Raw genomic sequence first — 16,512 nt, forward strand, 5'->3', positions numbered from 1 at the left:
ATTCTAATACCTTTGATAATTGGTCAGAATGTGCAGATAGCTGAGTGTGTTGTATATGAATATTAATATTATCATTACCACTAGTCCAATTTTCAAAATTTCGTTGAAAATGCATTGCAAAACATATACAATTACATTTTTCACATATTTCATTACAAACAAACATATAATTCTTGGTTTCTGGATCTTGAGTTATTCCATAGAATGTTTGGTATATCATTACCTTACAATGATAAATTGTTAAAATATATTTTTCAAAAATATTATTATATAACAAATTAACATACCTTATTCGCAAATTCTGATGCAATATTATTTGGATTATTTAACATTTTCAGAATTATAAACATGTTTTCACCTTTTCTTCCTATTTTGTGATCTTCACTATCCCAATAACTTATATATCCATCAATCCAATTAGCTAGATATACTTTGCCAAACTCATCATCTGTAAAATATTTAATACCACAAAATCTATCATAAGGTATCCATTCTAATGCTTTTGATACTTTATAGTCAGAATGTATTGATAGCTGAGTATCTTGAATAAATTTATCAATATTATTATTACCACTAGTCCAACTTTCAAAATTATGATGAAAATGTGTTGCAAGGCATGAACTGTTGCATTTTTCACATATTTCATTACAAACTACCATATAAATTTTTGCTTCTGGATCTTGAGTTATTCCATAAACCTTATGATTAATTGCAATCTATAAATAAAATGCATTAATGAAACTGATATTTTAAATTTTTTATCAATTAAATAAACTTAATATACCTCATTTATAGTAAATTCTGGTGTAATATCATTTAGATTATCTAAATTTTTCAGAACCACAAACATATTTTGTCCTTTTCTTTCCCAATTATTAAAATCCCAATGCAATATATATCCATCAATCCAATTTGCTCCATACATATTTCCAAAATTGCTACTTGCAATATATTTAATATCATTAAGTCTATCATATGGTATCCATTCTAATGCCTTGTAATCATAACAATTTGATAGCTGAGTATCTTGTATAAATTTATCAATATGATTATTACCACTAGTCCAATTTTCAAAATTATGCCGAAAATGTATGGTGTTACATACATGACTACATTTTTTACATGCTAAAACTACCATGTAATTTTTTGTTTCCAGATCTAGAGTTATTCCATAAAATTTATGATGCATCGTAATCTACAATATATATAAATGTTAAAAATTAAATTTTTTTTATAGTTTCATTGATAATAAGTTACATTACCTTATCCACAAATTCTGATGTAATAGCATCTGGATTATTTAAACTTTTCAGAATTACAAACATGTTATTATTATATCTTTTACAATTGCTATTATCCCAATATGATATATATCCATCAGTCCAATTGGCTAGATACACTTTGCCAAGCTCATCTTCCATAAAATATTTAATATCATAAAATCTATCATAAGGTATCCATTCTAGTGCCTTCTTTACGATATAAACAGTATGATCTGATAACTGAGTATTTTGAATAAATTTGTCAATATTATTATTACCACTAGTCCAATTTTCAAAATTTCGTTGAAAATGTATTGCAAAACATATACTGTTGCATTTACTACATTTTTCATTACAAACAACCATATAATTCTTTGTTTCTGGATCTTGAGTTATTCCATAAACTTTATGGAGTACTGTAATCTACAAATATAATTAACAAAATAAATACATTAATAAAATCTAATTATTACAAATTTAGTAAGTTTATTTCACCTCTTTTAATTCTAGTGCAATATTATTTGGGCTATTTAACCTTTTTAGAATCACGAACATATTTTGATCTTTTCTTCTCCAACTCAAATTTTTATCATCCCATTTATCGATAGGTCCTTCATTCCAATTCGTTCTACTGAACTTGTCTTTTATAATATAAAATCTATCATAAGGTATCCATTCTAATGCTTTTGATACTTCATAGTCAGAATGTATTGATAGCTGAGTATCTTGAATAAATTTATCAATATCATTATTACCACTAGTCCAATTTTTAAAATTTTGTTGAAAATATTTTGCGTTACACACACATTTACATTTGTTGCATTCCATATTTAATTCTTTATTGGTATCAATAGTACGTAATGAATTATTTGACAGTCAAGGCTTGTTTAAATTATAATGAATTCAAGTTAGTAGAAAACGAAATTTAAAAAAAAAATTTACAAAGAACTTGCCACATAAGTTATAAGTGTAATTTTGCGATTACATCATAATTTCGTCATATTTTGCTGATATTCCTGTATAAGTTAACATCAATCATGAATCGGTGTCGATCGACATTTATTTAAAAATCAAGTTTATAGTGTTGGTATTTTATTATATGATATTTCAAAATGCTAAAATAATATGATTTTATATGAAAAAATATTTGTTACATTACATAATTGTATCAAAAATTCTTTTTTTTTTATGGAATTATTGAAGTTTATATAATTAAGTAATCTTAAATTTTTTAAATTTTCCAAATGACTATTATCTAATTCATATTTTGGGTCACTAAGTTTTTTGATTACACTAAAATTACATTTATTTGAGTATTTATTAATACCTTATAGAAAATTTCTTAAATATACACGGGTGATTCGAAAACATATCACGTGACCTTATAACAAAATTAATAAATATTGTAACTGATCAGCGTAAAAAATACCTATTTTGGTGTCGTCTAAAGCGGAATAGTTTAGAGCAGTATTACGGCATTACGAAATTACAAATTTGACAAATGTGAAAATATTTTTACTATGATCACGTGACACTAATCCGCTTTAGACATCCCCTTTTTTGGAATAGAAAAAAACTCTCTCCCCTTTCCGTTTTTTTTGTTAGAAACCGCAGTAAACACAAATTTTCCCAAGAAATACTTCTTTACTAGAGGAAAGAGGACCACTTGGTGGCCTCTACGGAAAGGCTTCCTCTTTAACTATTAATTTTTAGACCTTTGAGAGAAATGAGGACGAACTTTATTAACGCTCCTCTGAAATTTGTGCCAAACAGCTCAGCTTTTTCTTCTTTTTACTACAAAAAACCTTTACAAAATGTTAGAAAAACCTTCCTTATCTCGTTTAACAAACTTCATGTGACCAAACCTAATCGGGCTGGTTACAAGAAGATATACGAAATCCGCAGATCCAAAAGTTTCTTTTTTGAGCTTGCCGATCGGAATAGTTGCACCAATGATATTCATCTAAAGATTCCCCAACAAGTGAGCACAATGTTGACCCATTTTTTTTCACATCAACAACGTGATACCGACGTATTCAGCAAAAATATTTCCAACTTATTCGTAACAAATTGTTGGATAGAATTGATATTACCTTGTCACGAATGTCACGTGGTTCAGAACTACGTCAGCGAAATAAAGGGGTCGACTGTATATAGATTTTTTTTTAAAAAAAATTTATTTATTTATTTAATTACGAAAAAAATAAAAAGCAACTAAAAAAAATTTTTAAGATAAATAGAGTTTTGTGAATTAGTTAATTAGATGCTCACAAAATTTAAAAGAGATATAAACTACCTAATAACATATTGATAAGAGATGCTTTTATGTCTCAAAATGTAAGAATAAAATTTTAAATGATTAGAGTTTTCATTTATGCTTAAAACAAAAAGTTCAATACAGAAAAACATTTAAAATTAGTAATGTTATTAGCCACAAATTTGGACATAGTATGATGGTAATGCAAGTCTGAAGGTACCATCTTTTTACTTTTCATATAGGATCTTATTTCTCAACAATAGATTCCTTTTTAGTGAACTTACATTTTGGTAAGAAATTGGTTAATCCTAATGGTTCATTTTGACGTCATGATAATCATTCTCAATCACATGTTGCAAGTTTCATTGGTCGGGCGATAATCGAATTTTATCGCTGCGCCATTACTAACGATAACGGTTTTCAAATTCAAAAATTTTCTTATAAAAGTTATAAAAGTATATATTTTACGATTAAAAACAAATTCATGAAAATTACTAAAATTGTTTCAAAATCTTTTTATGCAATCAATAAAACTTTGTGCTCACATTGAGCCAATAAAAAATATGTTTTGATCGAACCTTTAAATTGACATGAATATATAACGTAAAAATTTATATATCATTTGTGAAAAGCAAAATTAGGCTTGTTAGAACAGTATTCATAAACATACCATAAATTAGAAAATATGTTTTATTAGCTATAATTGCTAATTTTTTTTAAAAAAAGAATTTAAATTTATATATATCAGAAATAAGAAATGTAGAAATAAAAAAATATTTGCAGAGGAAAAAAAAACCTTTGCACTGAGGGCTTATGCCTGATGTCATAATTATTAATCACGCTGGTCTGCTGAGCGATGGAATAGCGTGTAAATCTTTTTTTTCTTGGCGATCTCTATGTTACTTGATTTATATGTATTTATTGTTTTAGTTGTTTTCATCATTTAATTTATTTTAAAAAATATATTTAGACCAAAGTATTAAAAGGGCGGGAAAATTACCTGAAAACGAAATTATGATAAATAACTTTTTATTATTTATACACAGTGAAATTCGATAAACCGGATCTTCGATAAACCGGATTTGGGCCTAAACCGGACTTTTTTGCTGGAACCAAATCACGTATATTAAAATAGTTTCGATATACCGGAGTTTACTAGTAAAAGCTTGATATTCGCTATAACAGATCAATTTTCCAACCAGCTATAGTAAAAATGATTCGATAAACCGGATCACGTGATAATTAACCAATAAAATTTAAGAAACGTGATGCGGTAAATCTTAATTTTGGCCGGAATTATAAAAACATTAATTCCGGCCGAAGTTATATATTACTTAAAAACATTTTATATTCATTTTCATGGCCTCTGTGACTTAAAACTAGGTTGAAAAATTAAATTAGTGTACATTAGTTTTATTAGCATGAATTTTTTTAAAAAAATTCAGTATAATAGATTTTCAATGTATCGAGATTTGTTCGCTATACCGGATATCCCGATAAACCGGATATTTTTAGTGGAACCGACATCCGGTTTATCGAATTTCACTGTGTATAAATAATATTTACTATTCTGTAAATTCTGTAAATTTAGATTATTACGAAAGAAAAAATAGAGAATATGTTACTAAGGAACTTAATATTGATATCAATAACAGATAATTTAACATTGAGTCAAATTTTTTTATATTGCCAATTTTTGCGGATTATACATTAACTTTTCACTAATAGTTGGATAGAAAAATGGAAAAATAAATTTAAAAATAAGTACACTATTTCCAATAAAAAATATTACAATGCATTTCCAAAAATTTTTTATAATTTCATTTGTAGAAATAAACATCATAACGCGGAATGATAGTTGCCTAGCTTTAAAAATTAATTTGCAGAAATTATTATTAATTCATTTTATTAAAGATAAAATAAATGGTTTTTTTTTCAGGGTTAATTTCACTAACATGCGTGGTGGTAACGTAATATCCATATACATTATAAAGTTTTTTTAGTTTATGACTACTATAACCTGTTGTATTGCAACAGGATAAATCAAATGATGAAATTTCTGGTATATATTTAAGAAAATTAGTTATTACCGTTACATACTATGTTAATTTAGAGCTTTTATTTATTTATAATTTGGATTATAATGTGAGTGAAAAATAAAAATTGATTATAATAATTAATAACTAATAAAAAGAATATTAAAATAAGTATTAATTATCTACCAATTATTTAATTTTATTTTTTTGGCTGGATACTTTTTAATTATTTTGAACTGGTTCAGAATTTTAGGATTTTAATTATATAAAAACAAATGTTTATTAATAAATTATGCAAAATGTTTTGAATATGCAAAATAAAGATTTTATTAAAGTGCGAATATACAGAAGCAACAGGACTTTTAATTTTTTTAAAAAAGAAACTTAGTATTTTCCTTGTCAAATCAAACATGATTTTTAAGGCAATTTAATGAATAAAAAGCTTACGCACAGCACATCTATACTTATCCTCTTTTTTGAGTTTTTTTATCTTGATTACTTGATTTATCATGTTTTTAAGATGGTAAAGAAGTGACTTTAAATTCATATCAATTATTCTTGTATTATATAAATCGCTTATCTAATAAAAATCATAAATTTTCAATTTAATAACTCAATCTAATCTTGATCTCACATCCCATCCTAACCCTCGGACCCTAATTCCGCACCCTAATCTATATCTAATACCATAACTTAATCTTACCTCTAATTTTGCACCTTAATCCATATTCCATACTCCTAATTCCTTACCAATATGTCATCATTATCTGTGGTATTTGATTAAAGAGAATTTACAAGAGTTTGTGATAATTTGTAAATAAGTTGTAAGATATGAAAAAAAAATGAAAAAATAATTCGAGGGAAATGAGAAAGAAAAGATATGAGAGTAAGATTCAAAAAAAAAAAAAAAAAATTTGTAGGAAAAGAAAAAATGAAAAATGTTTATAGAAAATTGAGCTATTATAGTGTCACATGAGATACTGGTATCCCTGGTACAAGTGTTCAAATTTACTTTTTTAAAATCATATTTATTCCAACTAAAAAAATCATACAATATATTTAAATAAAAAATATTTATTTCGATTACATCATAACACTTGCCCGATCCAAACCTAAAAGGCAAAAGAACTGCTCGCCGTAGTACCGCAGCGTTGATCTAATCACTGATCCAAACCTAAAAGGTGAAAGAATGAAAAATGCCACGGGTTTAATAAATACTGGAATGAACAAAAAAAAAATAAAAATTTCAAAAAATATTAAAAATAAAATTCCGATATTGAAAAGACTGGAGAACAAAAAAAAATAAAAAAAAAATAATTCAAAAAAATCTAATCTTACAAACCAGAAAATAAATTTAATAAAAGATAAAAAATCTGATTTAAAAAACTGGAAGTTTAATAAAAATCCAATTTCTAAAAGACCGGAAAAATAAAAAGTTTAATAAAAAATTAAAAATCTGGTTTTGAAAAGATTGAAAGAATTTAAAAAAAAATCCGATTTATAAAACCGGATAATGGAAAGTAATTTCGGGTTAACTGTTATCTCAGTTTAGCCGTTAAAAACAAAACCAATCAAAGTTTAATTGGAAAAAACTGAAGAACCGAATAAAAAATTTATTAAGTAATTTCAGTTGGTTTAACCATTAAAGGAAAAACAGAAGGGAATAAAATTAAAAAAAAGTCCATTCTACTACTGTAAAAAGAAATATGATTAAATAAGATAGACTTTTTTCGCAAAAAAAATTTATCAAGTCAAAAATTTCAATAGCCGGAATAAATTAAGGACTGTCAGGACGTCCACATGACATTATAGCCGCGGAATAGATCGGGCGCAGACACATCATTTTCATGTTACACAATTCAAATTATTTATAGACCGCAATTTAAACGTGACAATCGTGACATTGATTATTTTTTATTATGTAATATAATAATTAACAATATTTTTTAATACTCAATATCTTAAATAATATCAACAGACGATGGTAATTTTAAGAAAAAAAATGAATAAATTCCAAATCAATTGTTATAATCCATTTGTAGAAGTATTGAAGTACATTATGTACTATTTTAATAATCATGTAACTAATTGTTCTAACTCTTTTTTGCATAAAGACTTTCATCAAGGATAAGCTGTACTCCAATACAACAAGAGAGATTTGTTGATGTTACGTTGTTTGACTCTAATTAATTTTTAAATTTGTAATACCTAACACAATCCCAAACCAAATAATTCTTTTCTGTTCCAGTCCCGATTTTAGGAATGCTCAGCACGTTAACATGGTTAAGGGTTCAATCATTATATACAGTATATCAAAGCAACTACAATTTTGAATTACATACATATTCTTGTAAATAGTGAATTCCTAATGGGAAAATACTCTTTATTTTGAACGGTTTTGATGTTCTTAGTCTAAATTCCTATAAAAAAGTTGTCCAAACACTGTCATGATATTGTATGTTTTTTATGTGGTCGAAAATTCACATTCTCTGCATCTTGTATTAAATTGTAACAAATATTGTATAATAACGTGGAAAATCGACCCCATTCCGAATATTTATCAGACAAACATTTTTTATAGGGAATATGCAACTAAGATTCATGACAAATGTCTTTTCTTCCAAAATATACTTACAATCTGTACAATCTGTTCGTAAATGTGACCTCATTTGCTCTGAAAAGTATAAGTAACAAGAAACAGAGTAAATATTCAGTAATCATATTTGTAACTTAAATTCCTCAATCTTACATTTCTTTATAAACTCTTGTTTATAGTCAATATAGAAACATAAGGTTACAAATTAAATTATTTCAAAAAAATGCTTAGAAGATTTAGTAAAAAGAAAGAAAATTTGAAAAATGATAAATTTGTTAAACATTGGGTCATAATTATCTCATCGTCTGTTTTAAAAATTTATAAAAAAAAAAATTCAAAATCAATAAACTAAAAATACTATGATATAGGAATGAAACAAATAAGATCATTTTGAAATTTAATTGAGTTATATTATTCATTTATCTATATTCTAAATTTTTTTCCCCGATTTCTAGTGAATTTTTCTAACTTTGACAAAAAATTAAAAAACTTTTATTTATAAAATTATGAATATGAAAAACATGAAAAAAATTATTAACAATGAGTTATTGTCAAACATAAAAATTAATGTATTGTACATTATAAAGATTCATATAATGTTTTTAGCTTTTTAGTAAATAATACGAGTTTAAAATTTGTAGTAATTTATCAGCAGCGAATATTAATGTTTAATCATGATGATCTTTTTCTCTCTTTTTTTTTTCTAATTAAAAATACAAAATATGATTAATTATCTATTAGTTATAGATATCAGGAATAAGCAAGCAATTGTAAATAAATTGGATACAGTTATAGAAAATATAAAATTATCATACTATTCCAATGATAGGTTCTACACGAAAAACTTGAATCCACTATTTTATCTTATTATGCGACCGTACTACTCAATTGATAATAAAATCCTGTTATTTAATAAAAATCTTTAATCCATTTCCACATTTGTATGTTATTGACATTTTATTTTCTTTTTGTTTTCCATGTATCGCTGTTTTTTTTTAATTGGATTATTATATGTATTAATTACTGAACTATTGTCTGTCTTAATAATAATCATACTATTTTCTGAAATGCTTATATTTCAAGTGCTATGTCGTTCGTATTATTAATAATTTTGACACTAAATTTTTTTGAAATTTTTTCCTTCCTTATCCATTCTAACTCAACCAATTCCTCTATTATTACTTTTAATTGATGCATCCGTATAATAAAAATTATTGAATTCATCTATTGAATTAGACTCTGAATATCTCTAAGGTTTTCTCCATTTCGTTAAATTTTTTATCAAATAATTTCCAACTTGTATTTTTATATAAAAGCCATCTAATTCTTTATACTTCACAGATTTTGTATATCTCAAACACTTCCCTTTTGCTCACGTCTTCTAACATCCACTTCTATCTGCTTCAGCAGTTATCTGTTTCCATGATTTAGTCAATTAACTGCGAAGTGACGTTAACTAATATAAATACCACTGTACAATATCTATATTACCGTACGGATAATGCTCAAATAAACTATCGATATTCGATATTGTATGCAAATAAACTATTGATATCAATATTGTACGATAATGAAAATATCGGTCAAATATACTTTCTATATACAGTAATACTATATTAACAATTATTTAATTCTAACAATTTCTTTTATACTTTGTAATATACTTAAAAATTTTATATTTGGAAAAGTTAATTAAATAACAATTTCAACAAATATTCTGTTAACTATGTTTATTTTTATTTATTTGAGTGTAGGATAGAAAAAATAAATAATGATGACATGATACATTAAATGAAAATTCCTTTTCAATAAAACTTTTTTCTGAAGAAAGTAATAAAATGTCATAATACAAAAAGAGTGTTTCCCAGTTAACCAGTTTTAATAAAAATAATAAGTAAAGGATCGTAATATTTGTTAGATGTAAATTTACAATATCATTATATTGGTATGATAAAAACGCATAGTTTAGACCATAAATAAAAGGTATCTAATCTAAAAGTTTATAAGGAAGAAAGGATAAAGAGGAGCTTGAATCTATACAAGGTATTTTAAACAAAAGAGTCATGTAGGCTATTTTATGAGGAAAGTTATTAAATTTTACATAATGATTTGTAATATTACTACATAAGGACCGAGTAATATATAAATAAGTAACATTATCGCACATCCCTATATCCCTATAGGATAAATTTATGAGCTACTGGTTCTTTTTATATGAATTCGACCCTAACGGCGGATAAATTGAAAAATATCATCAGGCAGTAATATAATTATGGACATTTATTCCATATTGCATTATTGCAATATAATTTTAATAATTTTAAATTAGAAACAGATTATTAATTTATTACTCTACATTTTAGTTTAAAAAATTTTTATTTTGATTAATGAATCGAGTAAATAAGATAAATGAATAAATACATACAAGTTAATCAATAAGGCTAATATAATTTAAAAATTTATCTAACATTATTTCTATTCTACTATTCTTCCATTTTATCGTTATATTTTATAGCTTTCAAGTTGCAATTCACTAATTGTTGAAAAGCAAAAAAAAGAAAAATAACCGCTTTTAAACTATAATAAAATTTAAATTTTTTACCTTTCTACTGAAGATTAATGATAATTAAAATTTTAAACTATAATGGCGAAAAAAAAAAATATTCAAAAAATATAAAATTTTAAAATTTAACAATAACCAATATAACAAATGGTTATAATTAGTTTAAATTTTTTCTTTGCCTGCTATCCTGATCTAAAAAATGAACAAATAAAATAAGTATATTACACTTATGGTAGCCTCGTTTTCTATTTATATTTTAAAAATAGTTACCATTATTACTAATGTTCAGTTGAGAAATATCAATTTGTAGAGATTCTATTTAATAAATAAAAAATTAATACTATTTTTAGATGATAATTTGAATATTTTTTTATTAACGGATACCTGAAGAATTCATACTAGTCATATCATCATTCTTTTCGTAAGATACATAGGAATTATTTGGTTCAGGAAAATTATTATTATCAATTTGTAAGGATCCTATTTAATGAATTAAAAATTTATTAATATATTTATAATTGATTTAATTAATTTTCCTTAAAAATATACCTGAAGATTTCATTTTATTAATATTATTATAATTTTTTTCATAGCTATCATTAGAATTTTCTTCATTAAAATTATTATTTTCCAATTGAGAAATATCAATTTGTAAGAATTCTATTTAATGAATTAAAACAATATTAGTATTTTTTACAATTAATTAATTAATTTGAAATTTTTTTTATATAACCAATACCTAAAGATTTCATGCTAATTATATTATCCTCAACTTTGTAATAATCACCAGAATTTTCCAGCTCAGGAAGACTACAAAAATTAAGCAATCTACTGGTATAAATAGCTTCTGAATGGGTTTCATATGATATTCCTAAATTTGTTGATAATGCACTGCTAGTTTGTAACATATTATTAATTATTTTTGCTTCATTAATTTGTTTTCTTATTTCTGAATAAGGATTAATATACTATCTACTATCATCTTGTGATTCAAATGATTCTCTAAACCATTGACTTAAAGTTTTTTTAATTTCTATTGCATTTGGTCGATTTAATGGATTTGCATCCAAGCATCTTTTAATTAAATGCACAATCAATTGGGGTACTTTAGTATTAAACCTTGGTCGAAGTCCCTTACAAATTCTTATTGCTAAATTATTATTGTGACTCATATTATAATAAGGAGGTAATCCGGAAATTACTTCATACATTATTATACCAAAACTATAAATATCTGCAGCTTTGGTATAATTTTGCCCATAGAATCTATATAAAAAGTGAATCGCAGTACCGCAACTCACTTTTTTTATATAGTAGAATCAATAGTTTCAGGTCAACAGGTCAATCAGGTCAGGTCAATCTTCATACCTGACCTGAATTTTTTTCAAAAATCTCATACCTGACCTGAATTTGGCTGACCTGTTCGGAGCTCTAATTCGTGTTAATATATTTAAAGCATATTGATAAAGGACTTGCTTGGCTAACTGAAAACTCTTTGACCTCTTTTGTGAAATATCTTTTGCCTTTAGGATCAGCAGATAACCCAAAAGTATTTTGGCATCAGGCCTATTTCTGCGCCAACTAACAATATTACCAAGTGTCAAATAAATGGGATGTTCGCTGGTCTTTCCTAAGTGATCACGTGTCATAGCATCCGAATATAAAATTACTGACAATACATTTGCACCATTAGGAAATGATTTTTGGACTCTTTCCCACCATTGTCCATTATATTGTTCATTATATATTCTTTCTCCATTATGATTTAATAGTGTAAATTTAAAAGTACAATGGGCAAATATATCCTTATTGCTCATTTGCTCAACAATTCCTTTATAACATCAAAAATTGGACGATAATAAAGATAATAAGTTTCTTGTTTATATGTCATGATAGGCGCTTTTTTAAAAGAAATATGTGGTACAACAATTTGATCCAACAATTGACAACCTTTTTTTACCGACGTAGGTAAAATTACATTATCGTGGCAAATCTTTTTTGAAAATTTAAGTATATCGTTACCACATGCATCAGACAAATTCCATTTAGTAAGCAACTCCATAAAATTTCCAAACTCTTCGCTTGGAAATTCTGGTATATTTGTTACTCTAATATCAAGAGATTTGAAGGTTGGGATTAGTTCAACGTCAATTAGTGAATATTCAATTTCAATGTCTCTTGATTTATCAATCACTTCCTATATATGGATGTTAATATACAATAAATACTTGATAAATTTGTCGGTTGCTTTCTATATATAGACATATATAGACGCACACAAAAGTATAAATTATTTTAATTTCATTTAATGTTGATTTCTCACCTCTTCTTTCTCTTCTTCCTCTTCTTCTTCCTCTTCCTCTTCATAGCTCACCTCTTCTAGTCATTCATCATTATCGCTCTCTTCCTCTTCTTCTTCCCCTTCATCTTCCCCTTCCCCTTCCCCTTCCCTTCCCCTTTGTAGTTTACATCCTCTAGTACTTCATCATTATCTTCCCTTTCTTCTTCGTAGTTCACATCCTCTAGTACTTCATCATTATCTTCACTTTCTTCTTCGTAGCTTACCTCCTCTTGTACTTCATCATTATTAGTACTCCCCCTCCACTGGTAAAAAAATGGTCTATCCTACACATATCCTACACATATCTTACATATATCGGGTACTCAAAATGTAGAAAATCATACACAAATAATACACATATCATACACATATCCACTAGTCGAAATAGGAATATTTGACCTCTAAAAAATTCAGCCTAAATTCGGCCAATTTTAAAAAAAATCGACCTAAATTAGTAATGATATACAATTCAATCTATATTCGACTCTGATTTGATCCTGCAGAATGATGGTCGAAATGCGTATAATAAAATTAAACTATATTCAACCTAACAGAATAATGGTCGAACTATAACTTTTTTTTTACAAAAAATATAAAAAATAATGGCCGAATTGCATGCTTTTTTTATTCACTTTTCTAGATAAAATAGTGGTTATACTATATTAATAATACTAAATATAATAAAAAAATAATTTGTTAAAAAATGTTTTGAAATTCGAATTGGTGTAAATACCAGTTCGAATGTTATATTAAATCAACGCAAATGGAACTTTCTATTTATAGGAATAACGGCTAAATATTCCCTGGCATTAGATCAATCCGATTTTTTGTATTTTACAGGTATAAACTGACCTAAAATATTGTGTATCAGGATTATATTGTCTCTACTGCTTGGGTAGAAACTATCTTTCCATAATTCGATGTTGCAAGTTTCGACATCATCGTCAATACTGAAATGGAATCGAGATGTCAAATTTGCCAGTTTGTACCATTTGATGTAAGCCAATTTGTGTGTCAAATTACGGGAAGATAAATGAACGCTATGTTCGAAAAAAAATTGGATTTGACCTGGGTAAGTATCAACGCTATTCCCATCACGATTAATAAATTTAGCTAAGACGAATGAGCTCTTAATATGTCGTGTTGCAGCAGCAGATCCAAAAGTTTCTGCACAGATTTGACATCTTCCATATCGATTCGCTCTGTTGATAATGATCGTTGAATTGGGTAAATTTTCCGTGAACGGTTTTCTGAATATAGAATCTACATATGTATCCTCGTAATATTCGATAAGTAAATCGAAGATTTGTTCCTCAAGATGAATATCTTTGGATTGCGGTGCTAAAAATTTACCCGGAAATTCCTCACAACCAGTAATTGGTGACTCCGATATATTTCTGGAATTCATCAAAAATCGATACATTTCATCTGTTGGAAATTCGGAAAGAGAACTGACAGAAGGTCGTTTATCGAGTAATTCCAGTCCTATTACTTCTGAACTTGAACTATTAATAATATCATTTATTTGCGCTTCGGTCATCAATTGACGCATTAGTTCAGGTTCGATTTGGTGGTGGCTATTAGGCAAAGATCCTAATAAATAATTTATTATTAATCTTTGCTAAATAAAATAATATAATTCGAAAAATTGACACAATTAAATTTGAATTACCTAATAAGCCATTCATTCGATTAAAGCTAAAGCACCAGAACGAATACAGAGGTCCGTAATCGTAAGAGCACTCGCATAGATGTAATGATAGGTGGAGGTTTGGCGTTATTTTTTCTTCGCCATAGCATTCTTCGATCAATTTAATTATCTTTATCAAAAGTTCATGGGCTTCTTTCATATCGTTAATCTCCACAATTCGTCTAACCAAAATCGTACAAACTCTTACGAAATACGTAAGAATTTTGCGATCTTTACCCGGAAGATGATTCCATAAAGCAACAGTGGCATATATTAGGAAAAAGTTGCGCCATTGGTCAGCGGTAAAGTTAGAAAACCCTTCACCACAATGGATTTTACCAGGAATTCGTCCCAAATCTGATGGTACTTTAAATTCGTTTATTTTCTTTTGAATTGATTGAAGATCTTTTTCTGTTAATACACCTTCGTCAATCCATATTCGTTTTGTTATCCATTTAGAGATTCCTAGAAAAAGGCAATGCATCGGATCTACAACAACAAAACGAATCGGATCAAAATACGGCAGTCTTAATATTTCAGACCACCTTACGCCATTCTCCTTGACAAATCTCTCTCTTTCTGCGTTAGATTTGCATCGTCGCCATTCTAAAGCCTTTTGACAATGCTCGACTGGATCTTTCATGATAAACCAGTTGCTCATATCCGCCATACCACCAAAATTGCGATTATTGGCCCTTTTTCGCATCGATGGCATGATGCAAGGGCAGAGATGTGCCCGCATAATTTTCGAGCTCCAGGAATATCGCACGAAGCAATTATTAATGCAGCTCGAATATCTTTGCCATTTGGACATTCATAAGTGCGATTAAGAATCACACCTTCCCAAAGTGATTCTAATTCCATGATTATTGGTGAAAGGTAATGATTTACTCTATGTAATTTAACCTCATTGGGCCCTGGTAATATGCCGAGTATAAGCATATTTTTAGGCTTAAATCGAACATCCCAAAGTAGATTACATATTATTGCGTATATTACACCTGTACTGTAAATCGTTCCTTCGTACGGATGGAACCAATCCAAATTTATCATTAATCCTAGATGAGTATCAGTCTTGTCCGGTCGGAAAAAGTTATTTGACCCTTGTTCGTTTGATTCCTTAAGATTTTGCCAAATTTGCCCGTCGTATATGTCTGATAAAACATTATCAATTACTGAACAACGAGTCCAATGCCGCAATAATTCTTCAAATCCTGGTCGCTTGAACATACTAGAAAGCTGCTGTTGTATACTCGAGACCGGATAAATTAATTCAGGAACAATTGATATACTATTATTTAAAGAAATTTTTTTTCCTAAAGGAGTTTGACATTGCTTTAATCTCTTTGTGGCCGAATTTGGAAATTCGACATGGCTGCATTTCATAATAGTATTATCATCATTTGATATTATATCCTTTTTTTTGTATAATTTGTGGCATTTTTGGCAAGCTGCAAATTGCGTAAATCGATCGATAAGTCCTAACGCTTTTCTTAACATATATAATGAATTTGGAAATGATTCGGGATTGATATTTTTACACACTTTCAATATTATTTTAATAAATTGTATTAATTCTTCAATTGCGGTATTTGGTATATTATGACTCGACCTGAACTTCATAATCCAAATCAAAATCCCCTTAATTAGTTCATCTGTTGGTAATTCTGAAATATTCGGTGTGTCTGAAATATCTGGTATGTCGAACATAGGATGAGAATAATTCTCAAAATTACTTGAAAATTCGTTATCATCATTATTAGGAGA

General features: G+C 27.2%; 2 protein-coding genes across 2 annotated transcripts; both read right to left on the bottom strand.

Annotated features, from left to right (window-relative positions):
- Positions 1-219: 219 nt before the first annotated feature.
- Positions 220-1,817, bottom strand: OCT59_012447 (uncharacterized protein; the record flags this gene model as incomplete). Its single annotated transcript, XM_066134474.1, has 8 exons — positions 220-223; positions 288-301; positions 699-716; positions 785-825; positions 1,123-1,195; positions 1,263-1,291; positions 1,604-1,685; positions 1,758-1,817. 8 exons carry the CDS (start codon positions 1,815-1,817, stop codon positions 220-222), a joined length of 321 nt encoding a protein of 106 aa, XP_065989736.1.
- A 9,054-nt stretch (positions 1,818-10,871) lies between these two features.
- Positions 10,872-11,622, bottom strand: OCT59_012448 (uncharacterized protein; the record flags this gene model as incomplete). Its single annotated transcript, XM_066134475.1, has 5 exons — positions 10,872-10,906; positions 10,985-11,029; positions 11,099-11,194; positions 11,264-11,374; positions 11,454-11,622. The coding sequence occupies 5 exons, from the start codon at positions 11,620-11,622 to the stop codon at positions 10,872-10,874; spliced, it is 456 nt and encodes a 151-aa protein (XP_065989737.1).
- Between the last annotated feature and the right edge of the window lie 4,890 nt (positions 11,623-16,512).

Source organism: Rhizophagus irregularis, chromosome 2 (assembly GCF_026210795.1).
Source record: "Rhizophagus irregularis chromosome 2, complete sequence".
Classification (NCBI taxonomy): Eukaryota; Fungi; Glomeromycota; class Glomeromycetes; order Glomerales; family Glomeraceae; genus Rhizophagus; species Rhizophagus irregularis.